Source organism: Astyanax mexicanus, chromosome 10, assembly GCF_023375975.1.
Source record: "Astyanax mexicanus isolate ESR-SI-001 chromosome 10, AstMex3_surface, whole genome shotgun sequence".
Lineage (NCBI taxonomy): Eukaryota > Metazoa > Chordata > Actinopteri > Characiformes > Acestrorhamphidae > Astyanax > Astyanax mexicanus.
Genome location: NC_064417.1, coordinates 46,726,556 through 46,750,797, shown reverse-complemented (window position 1 = coordinate 46,750,797; position 24,242 = coordinate 46,726,556). Strand labels below are relative to the sequence as shown.

Sequence of the window (24,242 nt, the reverse complement as noted above, 5' to 3'; positions counted from 1 at the left end):
AGATGTATAGAAGTGTTAATCATGAAAACAAGCGCATACATTTCAGTACACTTCCACAACGCTATATGAAACTGTTTTCCAGTAAAGCCTGCTTTAGTTTGATTTCACACAAAACACAAACACACACTTTCTAAATCTTAAACTGTTTTTTTTTATGTTACCTTGTTGAGTTATGACTTTAAGATAAATGACTGTAAAATTATATTTGCCACTCAGTTTTCACACCACTCACTTTTTTTCTGGTTATAAAAATACTAAAAGCAATGGTATTATCATTTCAGGCACTTGATTTTCTTGGCTTGACGTAATTGCATATAATTTTTTTTTTTTTTTAAAGGAACAGAACAGAAATGTTGATCAATAGCCAATAATGAATAAAAGCCAGGAGCCACAATGATGTACAGGGTTTTTAATGTGACATGATGTTAATATGTAATAAGATGTGTAGCCAATAATAATAATAATAATATATAAAGTTGAAGCCACACATTGTCTCTAGTGGACATCACTTGAGTTAATATACTAATTTAATTTGTAATAAAATCTTCTATATTAATTAAAATTAGAGGCTGTGCACGGTTTACAGTGTGCTAATTATTGTGGCTGCTGGCTTTAAGTCATTATTATTTGCAGTGTTAGCATTTTGAATACAGACATTATTCCATATTGAAACTGCTGATGGTTCTGAATCCCTCACAGCTTCTTGGCGCAGTCAGTGCAGTAGATGTTCTCTCCGTTCAGGACGAAGCGCTTGTGGGCGAGGGACAGGGAGCACTTCTTGCAGTTAAAGCAGTACTCGTGCCAGGTGTTGTTCTCATAGTTCACCACATTGGTCCCTTTGCCAAAACCTGAGAGATTAGAAGGAAAGAGAAATTGGAGTGTCAGCATATCTACTGTGTTTTCAGCTCTTTAAAGTTTTACTTAAATGTCCAGGGCCAGTGCACTCTTTAAAGAATTATAAATAAATGTGTTTCCAGTAGTTCTCTGAGCAGTGCCAGAGAAGGCCCAGTTTTAGTTCCTTAAGTACAATGAATTTTACACCCAAGTAAACCTGTAAAAATTACGAATGTATTACAATGTATTTATTTAGTTACTTATTTATTTGCTTTTTAATGTCATCAAATAACTATCAGAAGCACCTTTATTTTAAGGACTGCAAAAATTAGCTGTGTAGAGTAAACATCATTAATAATTATTAGACAGTAGTAGAAGCCTTAACTTGTTTCTACTACTCTTGTTTTTTATATTGGTCTTTATGTTCTACAGCCAAAAATAAAACACTGGGTGTCATTTACCAACTGAAGAAATTAGAAAAAAATTCTGTAACATTTTCTACTAATGCATTCATAAGCCATTATAAACATAGCTATACATATTTATAAAAATGTGTAACATTTTATCTATGCATTATGAACTAACAAAGCATGTCGTCATTACTTTTAGATGGAGACAGAGTGAGAGAGGCAGTGACCAATTGATATAGAGTGAGATATAGTAAGAGTGAGATGGAGACAGCATGAGAGAGAGACACACTGAGTGGGAGACAGTGATTGTGAGCGAATGAGAGAGAGACAGGCAGTGAGAGAGAGATTGAGTGAGTGAGTGAGTGAAAGAGACACAGAGACAGTGAGAGATAGAGACTGAGTAATCGATCGATATTGCGAGAGAGATCGAGTAAGTCAGCTAAAGAGACACAGAGACAGTGAGAGAGAGAGAGATTGAGTAAGTGAGTGAAAGAGACACACAGACAGCGAGAGAGAGAGAGTCGAGTGAGATGATTGAGTGCGAGAGTAAGTAAGATGGAGACAGAGTGAGAAAGAGAGAGAGAGACTGAGTGATCGAAAGACAGTGAGAGAGAGATTGAGTAAGTGAATGAAAGAGACACAGAGAGACAGTGAGAGAGAGACGGGTGAGATGGAGACAGAGTGAGAGAGAAAGTGAGATGGAGACTGAGTGATCGACCGATATTGAAAGATAGAGCGAGATTGAGTAAGTCAGCTAAAGAGACACACAGAGACAGTGAGTGAGAAAGACCAAGTGAATGAGAGAAAGAGAGAGACAGTGGGAGAGAGATCGATCGAGTAAGTGAGTGAAAGAGACTCACAGAGACAGCGAGAGAGGGAGTAAGATGATTAAGTGAGTAAGTGAGATACAGACAGAGTGAGAGAGAGAGAGAGATCGAGTAAGTCAGCTAAAGAGACACAAAGAGAGACAGTGAGTGAGAGACCAAGTGAATGAGAGAGGGAGAGAGAGACAGAGCAAAAATTGAGAAAGCGACTGACTGAGGGAGGGAGTGAGTGATCGATCGAGTGAGAGACACAGAGACAGAGAAAGCGAGTGAGAGTCTTCAGCACAGCAACGGTGTGTTGAAAATTTGGTAGAAAACTGATTGTTGAGTACAAATATTTGGTTTGATACATAATTCCATATGTCCTTTTATTGTTTGTCTTTAATATTAATCTACAGTATAGAAAATAAATAAGGACAAATATTAAATAAGTAGGTTTGTCCAAACGTTTGTCTGGTACTGTATATTAAATATTATAATAGTTTCTATTAATTTACAATGTATTAATGTGTCATTATACACTCCAATTAAAATGCTGAGTCTGTAACATTGTGTAAATTCTACATGTTTACCTGTGATGGGATTCTGACAGCCAGAGCATTTCTTGGCTACAGAGGTCTTGTAGCAGTCCACGCAGTAGAAGTAGTCCTCGTGAGCAGTGAAGCGACCGCCAGCCAGTGGCTTCCTGCAGGTCTGGCACACGAAGCACTCAGAGTGCCAGGGCTTGTCCTGATAGGTGATCCCATTAGCGGTGATGGGCTGAAGACAGAAAAGAGAGCAACATGGTCAACACCTCTACTGCTATTCCATCGAAAAGGTCAGAAAACACTAATAAATATCTATATAACATTACAGAAAGCTGCTGATAGATAGATAGATAGATAGATAGATAGATAGATAGATAGATAGATAGATAGATAGATAGATAGATAGATAGATAGATAGATAGATAGATAGATAGATAGATAGATAGATATAGATAGATAGATAGATAGATAGATAGATAGATAGATAGATAGATAGATAGATAGATAGATAGATAGATAGATACCTTATTTATCCCGAAGGAAATTTAGGCATCCAGCAGCAACAACACAATACAATAAGATACATACTCAGACAACAAATCAAAACACAGAAGAATAGAAAATATATAAGGCTATAAAAAAAACCTAACTATACAAGGTAAGGATCTATCTGTAAACGGAGCAGTGCAGTAGATGTTGCTAATGGTCATAAATAATTAACAGAGTAAAGTGCAATGACATCGATTACGAAAGTGACTGATGTGACATAGAAATATAATATAAGTATGCATATGTTACAAGACAGTTCTAAAAAGAGAATGTGAAAATGTGAATACCCAATCATGAGTAAGGTATACTTTAATGTAAGCGAGGTTGGGGAAGTGTTAATATAAATAATTAAGTTGTTGAATAATGTCCAAGTGATGTGCCTGGATTAAACTCAGTCGTCAGCAGCATCCCGTCCCCGATGGGAGGAGTTAAAGAGTCTGATGGCTCTCGGAATGAAGGATTTTCTGAGTCTGTCTGTTGTGCAGCTCTGTGACAGCAGTCTGCCACTGAACACACTCCTCTGCTTCATGATGGTGGTGTGAAGTGGGTGACTATCATTGTTCATGATAGAAAGCAGTTTATCCAAAGTCCTTCTCTCAGCTATTGTAACCAGAGAGTCCAGCTCCATTCCAACCACTGCCCCGGCCCTCCTGACCAGCTTGTCCAGCCGTGATGCATCTCTCCTCTTCATGTTGCCTCCCCAGCACACCACAGCGTAGAAGAGAATGCTGGCCACGATTGATTGGTAGAACATCTGCAGAAGCTTCTTACAGATGTTAAAGGACCTCAGTCTCCTCAAGAAATAGAGCCGGCTCTGTCCCTTCCTGTACAGGGTGTCTATTTGTTGACCAATCCAGTTTCTTGTCCAGCTGCAGACCAAGGTACTTCTAGGTCTTTACTGTCTCCACATCAACCCCCTCGATGGAGACTGGCTGCAAGGGTGGTCCAGACCTACGGAAGTCCACCACCATCTCCTTGGTCTTGGATATGTTCAACTGCAGTTGGTTCAGTCGGCACCAAGCAACAAAGTCATCCACCTGTCTCTTGTACTCCTCCTCCTGACCACCCTTCACACACCCAACGATGGCAGTGTCATCCGAGAATTTCTGCAGGTGGCACATCTCAGAGTTGTACTGGAAGTCTGATGTGTAGAGAGTGAAGAGGAAGGGGGAGAGCACAGTCCCCTGTGGTTCTCCAGTGCTACTGACCACAGTCTCCGATGTGCCGTCAGTGAGCCTCACGTACTGTGGCCTGCAGGTGAGGTAGTCTGTGATCCAGGACACCAGGTGAGGATCCACATTCATCTTCACCAGCTTGTCTCTGAGAAGTGGAGGCTGGATGGTGTTAAAAGCACTGGAGAAATAAAAAAACATGATTCTCACAGCAATACTCCCCTTGTCAAGATGAGAGTAGGTTCGGTGGAGGAGGTAGATGACTGCATCCTCAACACCAATCTTCTCCCGATATGCAAACTGGAGAGGGTCCAGTGCATGCTGTACCTGGGGTCTGAGGAGTGGGAGAAGCAGTCGTTCCATGGTCTTCATAATGTGCGAGGTCAAAGCTACCTGCCTGAAGTCGTTGAGCTCACTGGGGCGAGGTTTCTTGGGAACAGGGACCAGGCATGAAGTTTTCCACAGCGTAGGAACCCTCCCCAACTGCAGGCTCATGTTGAAGATATTCGACAAGGGTAACCCAAGTTCAAAGGCGCAAGCCTTAAGAAGTCTCGGGCTCACCTCGTCAGGTCCAGCTGATTTCCCTGAGCGGAGTCTCCTCAGCGCCCCTGTGACCTGGTCTGCAGAGAGGTGGAGGGGGGAGGTGAGGGGGGCGGACTGGATGTGCTGACAGTCTGTGAGAGGAAGACCTGAGCAACACTCAGAAGAGGTAGGGAGGTGTCCAGTGGGGCAGAGGCTGAGGTTGCTGAGATAGCAGGACAGACAGAAGCAGGTGAGGATGAAACAGGGCAATCAAACCGGTTATAGAAGAGATTGAGTTCGTTCGCTCTCTCCACACCACCAGCTGTTGCACTATCACTCTTTGGCTTGCACCCTGTTATTGTCCTCATACCGTCCCAAACTTCCTTCATGTTGTTAACTTGTAACTTCTGCTCAACCTTCTTCCTGTAGGTCTCCTTAGCCTCCTTTAAGCAGGACTTGAGTTCACGCTGAATATTCTTCAACTCCTCCTGGTTCTTGTCTTTAAAGGCCCTCTTCTTTTTGTTTAAGAGGTCCTTTACGTCGCTTGTAATCCAGGGCTTGTTGTTGGCAAAGCAGTGAACAGTTCTAACAGGAACCACAATGTCCATGCAAAAGTTCAGATAGTCAGTTGTGCAGTCTGCTACCCCCTCAATGTCCTCACCGTGAGAGTCCTGAAGCACACTCCAGTCTGTGGATGCAAAGCAGTCCTTCAGGGTCTCCTCTGCCTCCTGAGACCACTTCCTGAAGGAGCGTGTTGTGGTTGGTTGCCTCATCACACAGGGTTTGTAATGAGGCTTCAGGAAAACCAGATTGTGATCAGATTTTCCAAGTGGGGGCAGTGGGATGGCGGTGTACGCATCACTGATGTTAGCATACAGGAGGTCAACTGTCCTGTTTTTTCTGGTGGGACAGTCCACATACTGGGTAAAAGAAGTCAGTGTGGAGTCCAGCGTGATGTGGTTGAAATCACCAGAGAGAGCGACAAAAGCATCCGGGTGTTGTGTCTGGAGCCTAGCGATGGTCGCGTGTATGACGTCACACGCAGCCTCCGCGTCCGCTCGGGGGGGGGGCACGTACACACAAACAACAATGGCGTGTGAGAACTCCCGCGGGACGTAATATGGTCTTAAACTCACCGCGAGCAGTTCAACATCCCGGCAGTAGATAGTGTCTTTAACAGTCACATGGCCAGGATTACACCATCTGTTGTTAATGAGGATAGCGAGCCCACCGCCCTTAGATTTGCCGCTCCGCGCGCTGTCTCTGTCCGCTCTCACAGTGACGAATCCGGGACCGCGGTCACGCCATCTGCACTTAGAAAACGCTCGGTCGCGCTATCCACACCGAAAACTGGAGTGCGCGTCTAAACCGTGTTTTACTGTAGCAGCGTGCACAGCGCACCCGGAGGAGCGGAGACTGGCGCTTCTCGTGCAGAGACTTAAAATGGAACAGAAACGAGTTTTACACCTAAATAAACATGATTTAACGAGGTCTAATCCACAAATATACACCAGAAAGACCACTTCTTATCTGTAGAACAGTGTAACGTTTTGAAAAGGTTTGGAGTGTTATTAAATAAGCAAATCAAATTGTTATAAAATCACAGCCCTAAATTCTTAAAGATCTTATTCTCATGTATCCCAGATATATGTTTGAAGTGATATTACTGTATCATTTTTGAGTAATTGAATACCAAAACTATCTATTCGGTTTTGTATAAAAGGGATTTTGGAGTGCTATAAAACCAAAAAAATCTAATTCTTCTTAAATCAGAACATGAAATCCTTAAATAATACCTTCCATACTATTAATGTCATGCATGTATACTGATTGTACAGTATCATTTTGGAGTAAATGAATACCAAACTTAGGAAAAATGTATATTCGGTTGTGCATAAACCAGATTTCGGTGTCCTATAAAACCTTCAAATCAAATTGTTATCCAATGAAACCAAGAAAGTCTTGAAGAAAACATTCCATTCTATTAATGACATGAGTAACAAGTGATATTACTGTATCATTTTGGATTAATTGGATACCAAACTTGGAAAAATGTATATTCGGTTGTGCATAAACCACATTTCAGAGTCCTATAAAACCAGCAAATCAAATTGTTATCCAATGGCACTAACAAAGTCTTGAAGAACACATTCTATACTATTATTGACATGAGTATCAAGTGACATTACTGTATCATTTTGGAGTAATTGGATACCAAACTTAGGAAAAAATTTTATTCGATTGTGCAAAAACCTGATTTCAGAGTCCTATAAAACCAGCAAATCAAATTGTTATCCAATGGCACTGACAAAGTCTTGAAGAACACATTCTATACTATTATTGACATGAGTATCAAGTGATTTTACTGTATCATTTTGAAATAATTGGATACCAAACTTGGAAAAATGTCTATTTGGTTGTGCATAAACCAGATTTCGGAGTCCCATTAAACCAGCAAATCAAATTGTTATCCAATGGCACTAACAAAGTCTTGAAGAACACATGCTATACTATTTTTGACATGAGTATCAAGTGATTTTACTGTATCATTTTGGAGTAATTGGATACCAAACTTGGAAAAAATGTCTATTCGGTTGTGCATAAACCAGATTTCGGAGTCCCATAAAACCAGCAAATCAAATTGTTATCCAATGGCACTAACAAAGTCTTGAAGAACACATGCTACACTATTATTGACATGAGTATCAAGTGATTTTACTGTATCATTTTGGAGTAATTGGATACCAAACTTGGAAAAAATGTCTATTTGGTTGTGCATAAACCACATTTCAGAGTCATAGAAAACCAGCAAATCAAATTGTTATCCAATGGCACTAACAAAGTCTTGAAGAACACATGCTACACTATTATTGACATGAGTATCAAGTGATTTTACTGTATCATTTTGGAGTAATTGGATACCAAACTTGGAAAAAATGTCTATTTGGTTGTGCATAAACCAGATTTCGGAGTCCCATAAAACCAGCAAATCAAATTGTTATCCAATGGCACTAACAAAGTCTTGAAGAACACATGCTATACTATTTTTGACATGAGTATCAAGTGATTTTACTGTATCATTTTGGAGTAATTGGATACCAAACTTGGAAAAAATGTCTATTCGGTTGTGCATAAACCAGATTTCGGAGTCCCATAAAACCAGCAAATCAAATTGTTATCCAATGGCACTAACAAAGTCTTGAAGAACACATGCTATACTATTATTGACATGAGTATCAAGTGATTTTACTGTATCATTTTGAAATAATTGGATACCAAACTTAGAAAAAATGTCTATTCAGTTGTGTATAAACCAGATTTTAAGGTCGCATAAAACCAGCAAATCAAATTGTTATCCAATGCCACCAAGACAGTCTTGAAAAACACATTCTATATTATTAATAACATAAGTATCAAGTGATTTTACTTTACCATTTTGGAGTAATTAATTATTAAACATACGAAAAATGTTGATTCACTTCTGTATAAACCAGATTTCAGAGTCCTACAAACCATTAAATCAGATTGTTATCCAATGCCACTGATAAAGTCTTGAAAAGCACATTCTATACTATTATTGACATGAGTATCAAGTGATTTTACTCTATCATTTTGAAATAATTGGATACCAAACTTGGAAAAAATGTCTATTCGGTTGTGCATAAACCACATTTCAGAGTCCTATAAAACCAGCAAGTCAAATTGTTATCCAATGTCACTAACAAAGTCCTGAAGAACACATTCTATACTATTATTGACATGAGTATCAAGTGATTTTATTGTATCATTTTGGAGTAATTGGATACCAAACTTGGAAAAAATGTCTATTCGGTTGTGCATATACCACATTTCAGAGTCCTATAAAACCAGCAAATCAAATTGTTATCCAATGGCACTAACAAAGTCTTGAAGAACACATTCCATAGTATTATTGACATGAGTGTCAAGTGATTTTACTGTATCATTTTGGAGTAATTAGATACCAAACTTAGGAAAAATGTCTATTCGGTTGTGCATAAACCATATTTCAGAGTCCTATAAAACCAGCAAGTCAAATTGTTATCCAATGACACTAACAAAGTCTTGAAGAACACATTCCATAGTATTATTGACATGAGTGTCAAGTGATTTTACTGTATCATTTTGGAGTAATTAGATACCAAACTTAGGAAAAATGTCTATTCGGTTGTGCATAAACCATATTTCAGAGTCCTATAAAACCAGCAAGTCAAATTGTTATCCAATGGCACTAACAAAGTCCTGAAGAACACATTCTATACTATTATTTACATGAGTATCAAGTGATTTTACTGTATCAATTTGGAGTAATTGGATACCAAACTTGGAAAAAATGTCTATTCGGTTGTGCATAAACCACATTTCAGAGTCCTATAAAACCAGCAAATCAAATTGTTATCCAATGACACTAACAAAGTCTTGAAGAACACATGCTATGCTATTATTGACAAGAGTATCAAGTGATTTTACTGTATCATTTTGGAGTAATTGGATACCAAACTTAGGAAAAATGTATATTCGGTTGTGCATAAACCACATTTCAGAGTCCTATAAAACCAGCAAATCAAATTGTTATCCAATGACACTAACAAAGTCTTGAAGAACACATGCTATACTATTATTGACAAGAGTATCAAGTGATTTTACTGTATCATTTTGGAGTAATTGGATACCAAACTTAGGAAAAATGTATATTCGGTTGTGCAAAAACCTGATTTCGGAGTCCTATAAAACCAGCAAATCAAATTGTTATCCAATGTCACTAATAAAGTCTTGAAAAGCACATTTCATACTATTATTGACATGAGTAACAAATGATATTACTGTATCATTTTAGATTAATTGGATACCAAACTTGGAAAAATGTCTATTCGGTTGTGCATAAACCACATTTCAGAGTCCTATAAAACCAGCAAATCAAATTGTTATCCAATGGCACTAACAAAGTCTTGAAGAACACATTCCATACCATTAGTGACATGAGTAACAAGTGATATAACTGTTTAATTTTGGAATAATTGAATACCGAACATAGGAAAAATGTCTATTCGTTTGTGCATAAACCAAATCCTATAAAACCAGCAAATCAAATTGTTGTCTAATAAAACCAAAACAGTCTTGAAGAAAATATTCCAATCTACCAAGAACATTAGTCACAAGTGATATTACTGTGTCATTTTTGAGTAATTGGATAGCAAATTTAGAAAAAAATGCCTGTTCAGTTGTGCATAAACCAGATTTTGGAGTCCTATAAACCATCAAATCAAATTGTTATCCAATGGAACCAAGTCCTTCTTGATAAACACATTCCATACTAGTTTTATAGGACCCCGAAATCTGGTTTATTCACAACCGAATAGACATTTGGTATCCAATTAATCCAAAATTATACAGTAATATCACTTGTTACTCATGTCAATAATAGTATGGAATGTGTTCTGCAAGACTGTCTCAGTGGAATTGGATAAAAATTTGATTTGCTGGTTTTATGGGACCTTAAAATCTGGTTTATGCACAACCGAATAGACATTTATTCCAAGTTTGGTATCCAATTATTTCAAAATGATACAGTAAAATCACTTGATACTCATGTCAATAATAGTATAGAATGTGTTCTTCAAGACTTTGTCAGTGCCATTGGATAACAATTTGATTTGCTGGTTTTATAGGACTCTGAAATCAGGTTTTTGCACAATCGAATAAACATTTTTCCTAAGTTTGGTATCCAATTACTCCAAAATGATACAGTAATATCACTTGTTACTCAAGTCATTCATAGTATAGAATGTGCTTTTCAAGACTTTATCAGTGGCATTGGATAACAATTTGATTTAATGGTTTGTAGGACTTTGAAATCTGGTTTATACCGAAGTGAATCAACATTTTTCGTATGTTTGATAATTAATTACTCCAAAATGGTAGAGTAAAATCACTTGATACTTATGTTATTAATAGTATAGAATGTGTTTTTCAAGACTTTATTAGTGGCATTGGATAACAATTTAATTTGCTGGTTTTATAGGACTCTGAAATGTGGTTTATGCAAAAGTGAATCAACATTTTTCGTATGTTTGATATTTAATTACTCCAAAATGGTACAGTAACATCACTTGTTACTCATGTCATTAATAGTGTGGAATGTGTTTTTCAAGACTGTCTATGTGGCATTGGATAACAATTTGATTTGCTGGTTTTATGCGACCTTAAAATCTGGTTTGTACACAACTGAATAGACATTTTTCTAAGTTTGGTATCCAATTAATCCAAAATTATACAGTAATATCACTTATTACTCATGTTAATAATAGAATGGAATGTGTTCTTCAAGACAGTCTCGGTAGCATTTGATAACAATTTAATTTGCTGGTTTTACAGGACTCCAAAATCAGGTTTTTGCGCAACCAAATAGACATTTTTCCTAAGCTTCGTATTCAATTACTCCAAAATGATACAGTAATATCCTTTGTTACTCATGTCATTAATAGTATGGAATGTGTTCTTCAAGAATGTCTTAGTGACATTGGATAACAATTTGATTTGCTTGTTTTATAGGACTCTGAAATCTGATTTATGCAAAAGTAAATTAACATTTTTTGTATGTTTGATATTTAATTACTCCAAAATGGTACTGTAAAATCACTTGATATATATGTTATTAATAGTATAGAATGTGTTCTTCAAGACTTTGTTAGTGCCATTGGATAACAATTTGATTTGCTGGTGTTATGGGACTCCGAAATCTGGTTTATGCACAACCGAATAGACATTTTTCCAAGTTTGGTATCCAATTATTTCAAAATGATACAGTAAAATCACTTGATACTCATGTCAATAATAGTATAGAATGTGTTCTTCAAGACTTTGTTAGTGTCATTGGATAACAATTTGATTTGCTAGTTTTATGGGACTCCGAAATCTGGTTTATGCACAACCGAATAGACATTTTTCCAAGTTTGGTATCCAATTATTTCAAAATGATACAGTAAAATCACTTGATACTCATGTCAATAATAGTATAGAATGTGTTCTTCAAGACTTTGTTAGTGTCATTGGATAACAATTTGATTTGCTGGTTTTATAGGACTCTGAAATGTGGTATATGCACAACCGAATAGACATTTTTTCCAAGTTTGGTATCCAATTACTCCAAAATGATACAGTAAAATCACTTGATACTCATGTCAATAATAGTATAGCATGTTTTCTTCAAGACTTTGTTAGTGCCATTGGATAACAATTTGATTTGCTGGTTTTATGGGACTCCGAAATCTGGTTTATGCACAAACGAATAGACATTTTTCCAAGTTTGGTATCCAATTATTTCAAAATGATACAGTAAAATCACTTGATACTCATGTCAATAATAGTATAGAATGTGTTCTTCAAGACTTTGTCAGTGCCATTGGATAACAATTTGATTTGCTGGTTTTATAGGACTCTGAAATCAGGTTTTTGCACAATCGTATAAACATTTTTCCTAAGTTTGGTATCCAATTACTCCAAAATGATACAGTAATATCACTTGTTACTCAAGTCATTCATAGTATAGAATGTGCTTTTCAAGACTTTATCAGTGGCATTGGATAACAATTTGATTTAATGGTTTGTAGGACTTTGAAATCTGGTTTATACAGAAGTGAATCAACATTTTTCGTATGTTTGATATTTAATTACTCCAAAATGGTACAGTAAAATCACTTGTTACTCATGTCATTAATAGTATAGAATGTGTTTTTCAAGACTGTCTAGGTGGCATTGGATAACAATTTGATTTGCTGGTTTTATGCGACCTTAAAATCTGGTTTATACACAACTGAATAGACATTTTTTCTAAGTTTGGTATCCAATTAATCCAAAATTATACAGTAATATCACTTATTACTCATGTTAATAATAGAATGGAATGTGTTCTTCAAGACAGTCTCGGTAGCATTTGATAACAATTTAATTTGCTGGTTTTACAGGACTCCAAAATCAGGTTTTTGGGCAACCAAATAGACATTTTTCCTAAGCTTCGTATTAAATTACTCCAAAATGATACAGTAATATCCTTTGTTACTCATGTCATTCATAGTATGGAATGTGTTCTTCAAGAATGTCTTAGTGGCATTGGATAACAATTTGATTTGCTTGTTTTATAGGACTCTGAAATCTGATTTATGCAAAAGTAAATTAACCTTTTTTATATGTTTGATATTTAATTACTCCAAAATGGTACAGTAAAATCACTTGATATATATGTTATTAATAGTATAGAATGTGTTTTCCAAGACTTTGTTAGTGCCATTGGATAACAATTTGATTTGCTGGTTTTATAGGACTCTGAAATGTGGTTTATGCACAACCGAATAGACATTTTTCCAAGTTTGGTATCCAATTATTTCAAAATGATACAGTAAAATCACTTGTTACTCATGTCATTAATAGAATGGAATGTTTTCTTCAAGACTTTCTTGGTTTCATTGGATAACAATTTGATTTGAAGGTTTTATAGGACACCGAAATCTGGTTTATGCACAACCGAATATACATTTTTCCTAAGTTTGGTATTCATTTACTCCAAAATGATACTGTACAATCAGTATACATGCATGACATTAATAGTATGGAAGGTATTATTTAAGGATTTCATGTTCTGATTTAAGAAGAATTAGATTTTTTTGGTTTTATAGCACTCCAAAATCCCTTTTATACAAAACCGAATAGATAGTTTTGGTATTCAATTACTCAAAAATGATACAGTAATATCACTTCAAACATATATCTGGGATACATGAGAATAAGATCTTTAAGAATTTAGGGCTGTGATTTTATAACAATTTGATTTGCTTATTTAATAACACTCCAAACCTTTTCAAAACGTTACACTGTTCTACAGATAAGAAGTGGTCTTTCTGGTGTATATTTGTGGATTAGACCTCGTTAAATCATGTTTATTTAGGTGTAAAACTCGTTTCTGTTCCATTTTAAGTCTCTGCACGAGAAGCGCCAGTCTCCGCTCCTCCGGGTGCGCTGTGCACGCTGCTACAGTAAAACACGGTTTAGACGCGCACTCCAGTTTTCGGTGTGGATAGCGCGACCGAGCGTTTTCTAAGTGCAGATGGCGTGACCGCGGTGAATCCGGGGATGTTTACATTAGCGTCGGGGATGCTAGCGGTTAGCCAAGTCTCAGTGAAGCAGAAGAGACTGCACTCCCGGTGGGTCCTCTGGTTTCTCACTAACGCTGCGAGCTCGTCTGTCTTGTTGGCCAGCGAGTTCACGTTCCCCATCACCACTGCTGGATTGTATCTCCAGCGGTTTTCCCGTTGTTTAGCCTTTAGCTTAGCTCCGGCTTAACAGCCCCTGGAGCGTCGCTTAAGCTCCGTCGGAATGGGGTGCCTCGCGGCGGCGCCGCTCTTTGTTCTGAGCGCGAGAAGTTCTTCCCTTGAGTAAACAAAGTTTCTGCAGCCCATGTGCAGAGTTTGGCGATCCGTATCCATGGGATACATATTAACACACACTACAGCGTAGTAAGAGACGAAAAAAGAAAGTAAACAGTGAAAAAAGTTCACTTAAGGTGAAACGCTACACGGAGCTGCTGGAAGGCTGCCGCTCTCGTCAGCGCCGGAAACTTGGAGGCGAGTAGCTAATCTCTATGAAAATCACATGATTTTAGGTTTTATTCACCTCCTTGCAGCGGGCGCAGTTCTTGGCGAACTTCTTCTCGTGGCACGGAGTGCAGTAGAAGTCATCGCCCTTGGTCAGGAAGCTCAGAGAGCGGATTGGCTGCTTGCACTCAAAGCAGGTGAAGCACTCCTCATGCCAGACCTTATGCTTATACTCCACATTCTTATCCCCTGTAGAAAGAACAAAACAGAACCCAAAACGGTCATTAAAAAACACTTTATCCAAAAAGACAAAATGTTCCTAAAAAAATGTGTCTTGCATTGAGACCATGCCAACTGCTGCCCAGAGCCTTTCTTTATTCACTGGCAGCCAAACGTCCAAATAAATCTGCTTAGTATTAAAAGTAATCTTGATCTAAATCAGAAGCTTAAAAAAGGTCTTTAAATGGGTTTCAATTAAGGGATTTTAAATGTATTCAAAAAGTTCATTTAATACAGTGTGTGCTCATATTATTTTATAAAAGTGAGTACACCCATCACATTTTTGTAATTATTGTATTATATATTTTTATAGGACAACACTGAAGATATGATACTTTGTAAAGTAAAGTAAAGTGTAAAGTAGTCGGTGTATGCCCTCAAAATAACTCAACACGCTGCCAATAATGTCTAAGCCGCTGGCAAGAAAAGTGAGTAAACACATTAATTTAATACTGTGTGCACTGTATTTTAAAAAATACAAACATTGTGCCCAAATAGCTATTTTCCCTCAAGACCTTAAGGTTCATCCTTAATTGTTATATTTTATGTTGTGAGCTGACATTGCCACAATATGTAAACTGATCATGATGTAAGTGAGCCTTAACACTGATGAGCATAGAAGGTGTTACCCAACAAAGTGGACCACAGATGGACTTGGGTGGAAAGATGTTGACGGGCAGCATCTGGCTAAAATTGTCCATGAGAACAGACTAAAGGGACACCAGCAAAAATCACATCCACATATTCCACAGCTCCTTGCAACTTGCTTTAGACTCTATGGGACATAGTACAAACTGTGGTACAGCTCTGGAAAGAAAATAAGAGACCACTTAAAAATGATGAGTTTCTGGAATATAATCAAGAGGGAGGAACCAAGCTGAACTGCTTAACTTTTTTCACCAGGAGTGGCTTAAAGTTATCCAAAAGCAGTGTGTAAGACTGGTGGAGGAGAACATGCCAAGATGCATGAAAACTGTGATTAAAAACCAGAGTTATTCCACCAAATATTGATTTCTGAACTTTTAAAACTTTATGAATATGAACTAGTTTCCTTTGCATTATTTGAGGTCTGAGAGCTCTTCTTTTTTTGTTATTTCAGCCATTTCTCATTTTCTGCAAAAATGCTCTAAATGACAATATTTGTATTTGGAATTTGGGATAAATATTGTCTGTAGTTTATAGAATAAAACAACAATGTTAATTTTACTCAAACATAAATCTATAAATAGCAAAATCAGATAAACTGATTCAGAAACTGAAGTGCTCTCTTAATTTCTTCCAGAGCTGTATGTGGTAGTCTGCGCTTTTCTGCACGTGACTGTTGATCAGTGTTGGATATTTGAGTGATTACTCACCCGGCATGATGACTTTGTAGCAGCCCTGGCAGCGGGCGGAGTCCTCACGAGCACCACATTTACCACACATGACCTTGCCATCGTCTCTAGCTGCAAAAGACTCGTTAGCCAGAGGCTTGTAACACTTGGCACAGCGGAAGCAGTCCTCATGCCAGTGACGGTTCTTATGGGTCAGCTCCTGTGAAGTGATGAAGAGGAACGAATCAGAGAGAGAGTAATAATAATTTATCCCAACACAATGTGATTAAACCCAGCTGCTGGACCAGGATGTTATTCAGTGTAGTAGAAACTTGGTTTCCAGAGTTCTGCTGATTTCCTTGCTCTAATAAACATGCTAAACCTGAACGACAAGGTCATTCAGACAGCCCCAGGAGAGTGAAGGCTTGTATGCACCCCAAATCAAATCAAATCAACCACCTTTAAAAAAACAATGACTTATGTCATGTTTTGCCTAAATCATCTCCTTACGATTCAGCACGGCCACCTGTGGTAAAGTCTCCTACACCCTCAGCTGACCAGATAATTTGATTCTCCCTGTTTAGAATAATGCCATTTTAATATCTTTTCAAGTTGGGACTTCTTACTTTCACTCATTTCCAGAATTCAGGGTCAATAAAGCCCAATTCTGATTCTGATAAAAATATTGCATAGTTTTTTAGTCTTAGTTTATTGGAAAAGTAAATGACAATTGTTTTTAGGAAGGTGTTGTTATTCGGAAATCAATCACAGTTTAACCGTTTAATCTCAAAAAAGGGAACAATATCAGATTAAGAGCCAAAGGAAAGAGAAACATAAAAAATAAACTAGGGATGGACAGATAAGTTTGGCAACCGAAATTAAATTAATAAATAAATTAACTAAATACTTTCAATGTTTGTAAGTGACATGACAATAATTATTCCAATGAAGTTTTATTTGAAAAGAAAGTCAAAAATACATTTAGTTTTTTTTTTTTTACATTTTGTTCATGCAATAGGTCAATGTTTTAAGTGCTCAAATACACATTAAAAATATTCTTATTATGAAATAACACATTTTTGGGAAGAGGAACATGCCCAATACAACATCCTATAAATTCCCTGGACTTCATTTAAGTTATGTAATCTCCTCCCTTCAACTCTGTTCTCTTCCTCCTAACTTTACTCTTTCTCTTCCAGAATAAATATGTTGACATGTTTTAAACTGGCACATTACAAACTGAACTCTAACCAGTGTTACAAAATGACATTAAAATAGTGATCACTTTAGTAAAGTAGAATAAAGCTACATTCTCACCTTGGCATCAACGCCGATTGGTCGACGGCATTCTGCGCAGGTGTTGGCGCACAGCTTGTCGAAGCAGCGTACGCAGACATGCTTATCGTCCTTGTTGACGTATTTTTTACCCTGCAGGTTGTCTCTGCAGTAGAAGCAGTCGAAGCGCTCGGTCATGGTGGAGCTGAGGTAGCTGCGCGGACCTGCAACACAATCAATCACACACATCCATCAAACACCTTATTTATTAAATAATTCCATAGGGCTCCGAATGGTCAACTATAATCAGGAGATTACTGGTTCGAATCCTGTTCATGTAGCGTGCCATTGGCTACCAGAGCCCTGATAGAGCACAATTGGCCTTGCTCTCTCTGTCTGGGTGGGTACCGTAGATGGCGCTCTTTCACCTCATCACTCCTAGGGTGATGTTGATCAGCACAAGGCTGCATCTGTGAGCTGATGTATCGGAACCGAGTCACTGCACTTTCCTACTCAGCAATGCTGCATCAGCAGCAGTTGGAAAAGAGGCGGAGTCTGACTTCATATTTATCGGAGGAGGCGTGTGCTAGTCTTCACCCTGCTGGTGTTGGGGCATCACTCATGATAGGGGGGAGTCCTAATGAGTGGGTTGGGTAATTGGCCGTGCAAATTAGGAAGGAAATGGTTGATTTTTTTTTATTAAATAAACATATGTTAAATAATAAAAAAACACAAAATTTAGGTATCTCCAAACTTTTGACTCTGTAAATCTACAGTCTATGGCTGATCCAGAGTGGCAGTGATAAAGATGCTATTTGTCATATTAATTGTCAGCTTTTTTTTTTTTTTTTTTTATAAAATTGCTTAATAATATTGCTTTACTCTCACAGATTAATAATCCTATTTTACACATTTTCTGTATTTTGTTAATACCATAAATTTATATATTGGGTTGCTCTACTCAAGTATAAAAACATACTCTCATCAAACACACTGGCTGTGCTGCCTGCATACAATTCAACACAAGAGGGCAACAGAGTTTACAGCTTAAATATAGTGATCTGAGGACTGGAGATCAGTTGCTTTTTTCTTATTTAATCACACCTCTGGGGGAATTGCTCACACTTCATAATGTTTAATGAATCTCACGGTGGAAACAGCCTGATACTCTCGTAATATCTTAATAATGCAGCACTAAACGTTTCAATGTGTGTCAGAACTGGCACAGGCTTGTTTTAGCCTTATTTAACCAATGTAAGAGCATTCTGTGACTGTACACAAAGCTGCTGTACAGTGGCTTGCAAAAGAATTCATACCCCTTGAACTTTTTTCAGATTTTGTCACAATTCAACCACAAACTGAAATGTATTTTATTGAGATTTTAAGTGATAGACAAATACAAAGTAGCACATAATGGTAAAGTGGAGCCAAAATGATACATGCTTTTCAAAATTCTAATAAAAAATCTGAAAAGTGTAAAGTGCAAAAGTATTTATCCCCCTCTCTATCAATACTTAGTAGAGCCACATTTTGCTGCAATTACAGCTGCAAGTCTTTTAACAGCTGTGCACATCTAGAGACTGAGATTTTTGACCATTTTTGCACGTTTTTATAACCCAACCCTGCTTTAAACATCTTAACATCTTTATCTCTGACATGTCTGGTGAGTTCCTTGGTCTTCATAATTGTCTCTGTTCACTAGTGTTCTTTAACAAACCACTAAAACCCTTCACAGAACAGCTGTATTTATACTAAGACTAAATTACACACAGCTGAATTCAATTGATTATGGTACTCTTAATCCCCTAAAATCCTGTGTAAAGGGGGCTTAATACTTTTGGATGTCACTTTTCAGATTTTTATTTGATTAAAATTTTGAGAACCATGTATTATTTTAATTTCACTTCACAGTTATGTGTTGCTTAATGTGCTGGTCTAGCATTTAAAATCTCAATAAAATACATTTAAATTTGTGGTTGTAAGGTAACAAAATGTGAAAAAGTTCAAGGGGTATGAATACTTTTGCAAGCCACTGTGTAGCTGTACTGGTGACTCAGAGCTACACTAAAAGCCGTGCCCTTCAGACTGAAAGACAAAACTGGGCAGATGAGTGGTTGTGTCCGAAGTCTCTGTCCCTGTGTGTCGGCTGTAATCACACACAGCCTAGCAACAGCAAACCAAACAGCCAGGGGAAGTGTGTGAAGTGTGTGAAGAGTCTTCTACCCAATCTCCCACCATCACATGGCTTCCTACCCTGACGTTCACACCCAGCCCGGTCCTGTCAGAGGCCAGTGCTGCTCTTTCTGTCTGTTGACAGCAGATCTTTTGTATTTTTAGAAGGACAGATCTGTTTTATCCAGTTGGTCTTTTCCTCCGTCATCAACCTCCCATCATCTTCCCCCATAATTCCCCTTATTAACATTCCTGTGATTATATCAAAATGATTGTATCATGGTTTTACGACAATCTGTATCCCTTTTTGCTGGTGGAACCAACTTAGCCAATTAGCTTAGCCAATAAACCCACCCCAGCAGAAGATTTGCTGCTGTTGGTGGCTTTTACACTGTTCACTCAAAGAGTACATGGCCCTTTGTAATTTCTGTTTCAAGGCAAGTCAAAACTGCTTTCCTACATGTGCTTCACAGCAGCACAGGTAATTTCCGTACCTTTACGCGTGCTGAGTGTGAACATTCAGATTGAAATATATGGTCTTTTAGTCAGCTATTTACCGTTTTTATCAAAACCTGGACCCCTTTCGTTCACTAGGGTTTGTGAGGAGATCCCATTAAAGTGATTGAGCTTATATGTAGACTTTATTTAAAAGCAGAATGTTTATGCATGAAATCGTTTATCGCTATAAATACTTGGACAATTTATTGTCCATTAAAAAACAATTATTGTGACAGGCCTAATAGTACATTACTGTCAATTACAGAGTGTCGCAGCTTTTTTAGAGTATGTTATGACATTAATAAATACACCGCCTTTTCAAACTGCCGCCACTTCAGCAGCATCACTAGCAAGCCAATACACTCTGAGGAAAAAGCCCGATCCCCAGCTGAGAGAGTGCACTATCTACCCACAAAGACGGAGCATTGCCAATTGTGGTCTCTCAGACTCTGGCTGCTGATGGCAAAAAAAAATACATGACTCAAGATTCAACCTCGTGTTATAGGAACAGAATATTAAAGTGGCCTAAACTCAATATGTAAAATAGATGCATCAAGTTTGTGGCAGTGTGAACAGCAAACACACACTGAAACTGACATTTAAATTCCAATTTGGGGCCAGTTCAATATGTGGTATTAAAATCTGATATTTATACGATTTGCAGCAGTGCAACCTCAATCTGAACATTCAGATTGGAAATCAAGCAACTTTACTGTCGGATTTGGGCCATTTTTACCTGCTATGTGAACATGTTCAGTCAGGCCAACAGAATAAGCAGTTAAATTGTGTATAATAAGAATCGGTGTATACTCCAAAAATCATCCAGTCAGACCTTTTGGGAAGTACTTTAGATAATCAGTATCATTTGTTTCAGGTATTGTACATAAAAGTGCTTATTCTCTCTCTCAGAAAATAAACATGGAAACATGGCATGGCTTGTGTTTGATAAAATAAATAATCACTCAACTGTTTACCAAATCAAAACTGAAGTACACCCTCTTATGATTTCATCCACAAAAGGCTAAAGGCCTTCTATTTTTACCTCACTTTTTTCTATTTTGCCAAAGCATTTTACAGGGTTTCAGACCTGCAAACTGTAAAGATCCTCCACTAGTCCATATCTTCATTCATCACAAAGCACCTAAATACTGGTGTCCTGGTGTCGCCTGAGCAAAGGCAGTATTTGCATTGTGTAATCTGTGAATTTGATCAGCTCTATAACCGGAGTACTAAGCCTTTGATCACTGTCCATCACACAGCTGCTCCTGTATAATCCTTTTGCCACGCACTGCCAGACTCCTGTTTGTCCCAATGGGGACGACATGGCCTCAGTGAAAAGGTCTGCATACGAGTTCACTGAGTCACTGAGACTGAGCTCCTTCTGCCAATCACAGCCTACTTAACCCACACAACCCTATCGAAAATAGTCTAGCTAATGTCTATTGATAGACTAGATCCATCGCTTCACAGTGAAATATCTTGTTTTGAATCATTTATCCACTGATGAGTAAAACTCATACTGTAAGATAAAAACGTTTCACTGAGACTCATTAATATTAACGTAACTAGGATAATAATTCATCCATTGCATTGATTGTGGAAGTGTTGTACACTGTCTTTTATTAAATAATTCTGGTACACGAGTGTCACTGTAAATGTTAAATGTCCACACATCTTCAGAAATTGAATGTCTGGCACCCACTATCAGACCTCACTCATTTTCCATACATAAGTTTGGCAAAAAAGTTAGCAAAATAAACATTGTACAAAAGTAAGGAAATGTATGTTCGGTAGATTATTTCTTTGTTGTAAAAAATACTGTTGGAAAACCTGTTCTTTTGCCTTTTAAATTGAGCCACTAAACCCTATTTCTTCCATTAATATCTGGATGATGTGACGTCCAACCATCTGGGTTTCGCCGCTATCAGAGGCATACTGCTGCTCCCTCCTGTCCCGCCTCTAAACCCATACATCACCCAGTGCACATCCCAAACTACCCCTTCCTTTTTTCTTTTTTTTTTTTTTTTTTGCCTTTTTCAAATTTGAGCCTGACCACTGTAGGAGAGCCCATGCTTGACTGGGGGAACCAGAAGCTCAAAACAAGAGTCAATAGCAACTGAAAAATGAGCTGTTTAGCAATGATTTGGCAATTTTTTCATGTGAGCAACCCATATACAGCTCTACTGCTCATACCACAAATGCAAGTTGCAAATCTTTCAGTGATTTAACTATGTACAGGATAATGCGATATTTAAAAATATTTTGTAAAATATTTATAGAATTATTGAGTAAAATATAAATGATAATGGGCACAAATAATCTGCCTGAAAATAAAATAATGTGAATGATTATTTTTTGTCATGTTTTAAAACTTGTAATTAGGCACTGCACAAAACATGCACACATTTTGATAACTAGGAGTGTGCCATATTGCATCGTCCACAATAATATTGTCATCATTGTTTAAACTAAAAAAAAAAAATATATATATATATATATATATATATATATATATATATGAGAATAGTTGTATACAAATGATGAAAGCAGTCTATTTTGTATTTGTTTTGCTATTTACTGTTAAGCTTTAATGGTATTTTTTGTTTGTATTTTTGTTACATTATATATTTATTTATACTATTAATATTTTATAAACATAACTAAATTTCTTACAAGTGTTTTTTACAAATAGGCAAAAGTTTACAGATTTACTGAAACTGTTGTGGTTATATTAATACAACTTTTTTGTTGCAGCTTAATGCAACAGTGTTTTTTCATATAAATAAGGACAGAGTTATCACAAAAAAGACCCCTAAGTTATTGACAAATATTGGACATATTAGCGCTCTTAGTGATGACAATACTGAAAAGATATAATGTGCAGCACCCCAGCTAACAGAAAACATTGTAAAAAAAAAAAAAAAAAAGTTTAGCAGCGTTTTTAAAAGGTTCCTGGAAATGATGTTCCAAGAACGTTCTAAAAATGTGTGACATAATAATCATTTGCATCCCAACATTATTTGAATGTTTCTTACATAACATTCCCAGCTAGACTAAAACTAACATTATGGTAATGTTAAAAGTAACATTTCCAAACGTAAAATTACGACATTGACACAAGTGACATTGCAGAAACATTACCAGAATGTTTAAAACATTACATGAAATGTTATAAGAACATTCAAAAAACATTCTACTAACCAAAAATTGTTACCTAGGTCTATGCTATATAATTATTTAGCTAATGCACAAGATTAAGATAAAAAACATAATCCTCACTCAATGTTCTTCAAACCAGGCCGTCTGCTACATCCTTTACCTGAGTGCCTGTAGAAGGTCATGTTTGGTGTCTAGTCAAGAAGATTCTGAATCAAGAAAAAAAGCCACTGGGAGCAAAAAAAGAGTATCCAAGGTACTATCCTTCACCCTTCAGAGAATACAGTATATATACCTTTAAAACCACACCCTTCAAACCCGCACATTTAGCCCAGTATAGTCAACTCCCTGCCCCCGTAACCCCCCAGCACCACCCCACAACTCCCAGCCCGGCCTGCACCAGCCTTTATCACCACCAAACCACCATCTGCCCAAACCATGTTAGGGTATGATCTGAAAGAGTGGGGGCTCAGAGGATTACAGGCTGAATTCCTGGGTTGTGACCTCAGAGTAAAGAATAGAGGAATTCCAGCAGTTGGGATCCAGAGAGAAGAGCATCTTCTTGACATTTGCAGGTTTGACATTTGTGTGCCGGGGCTGAACAGGATCAGAGGGATGAGTGATGCAGTAATTACTGAGGATGAGTCAGAGGCTATTGTCAAAGCCATGTTTCTTTCATCAAGCAGAACTGCTGGATGTGCTTACACTACTTGGAAAAGGCCTTATTACTGTTCTCGGCTTTAGAACCGTAGTAACTTTAGCGGTCTGGTGGATTGATGGTTTGCTTGATTATTCATTTCTCAGCTCTGTGGTCTTCGGTTCAAGTCCCAAGCTGGGTAAAGTTCCTGTGTTCTCCCTGTGTCTGCATGGGTTTCCTCTGATAGTCCAAAAAGATAGAGATCAGGTTAACTAATCTGGTTACTCTTCTTTCTGCTCCAATCACTGTGAGGATCTTGGTTTGTTCTCCCTGTGTCTGCACTGGTTTCCTCCAGGCACTGGAATTCATATGGTAGCTAAATAGTCAGTGCTGTAATCCAATTAAATGTTAAAATTAGTAACACCATCACTCATTTTGAAGAGTTTTGGAACTCTTCTTTAATTTTACA

At 37.4% G+C, this 24,242-nt stretch overlaps 2 protein-coding genes across 3 annotated transcripts in view; one reads left to right on the top strand and one right to left on the bottom strand.

Annotated features, from left to right (window-relative positions):
• arhgef6 (Rac/Cdc42 guanine nucleotide exchange factor (GEF) 6) overlaps positions 1-24,242 on the top strand; it is a 233,886-nt gene that overhangs the window by 199,620 nt on the left and 10,024 nt on the right. The gene's annotated exons all lie outside the window — the stretch shown is intronic.
• fhl1a (four and a half LIM domains 1a) overlaps positions 166-24,242 on the bottom strand; it is a 34,135-nt gene continuing 10,058 nt past the window's right edge. The window contains exons 1-6 of one of the 2 annotated variants that reach the window (XM_022684245.2): positions 23,300-23,468; positions 17,353-17,534; positions 16,078-16,255; positions 14,523-14,692; positions 2,641-2,827; positions 166-848 (exon numbers count right to left, since the gene is read on the bottom strand). In XM_022684245.2, coding sequence (XP_022539966.2) covers positions 694-848; positions 2,641-2,827; positions 14,523-14,692; positions 16,078-16,255; positions 17,353-17,534; positions 23,300-23,321 — 894 coding nt within the window. In that variant the 5' untranslated portion in view covers positions 23,322-23,468 and the 3' untranslated portion in view covers positions 166-693. Of the gene's footprint in view, positions 849-2,640; positions 2,828-14,522; positions 14,693-16,077; positions 16,256-17,352; positions 17,535-23,299; positions 23,469-24,242 lie in introns of those variants that run through there. The other variant, XM_022684246.2, reaches the window with a different exon arrangement.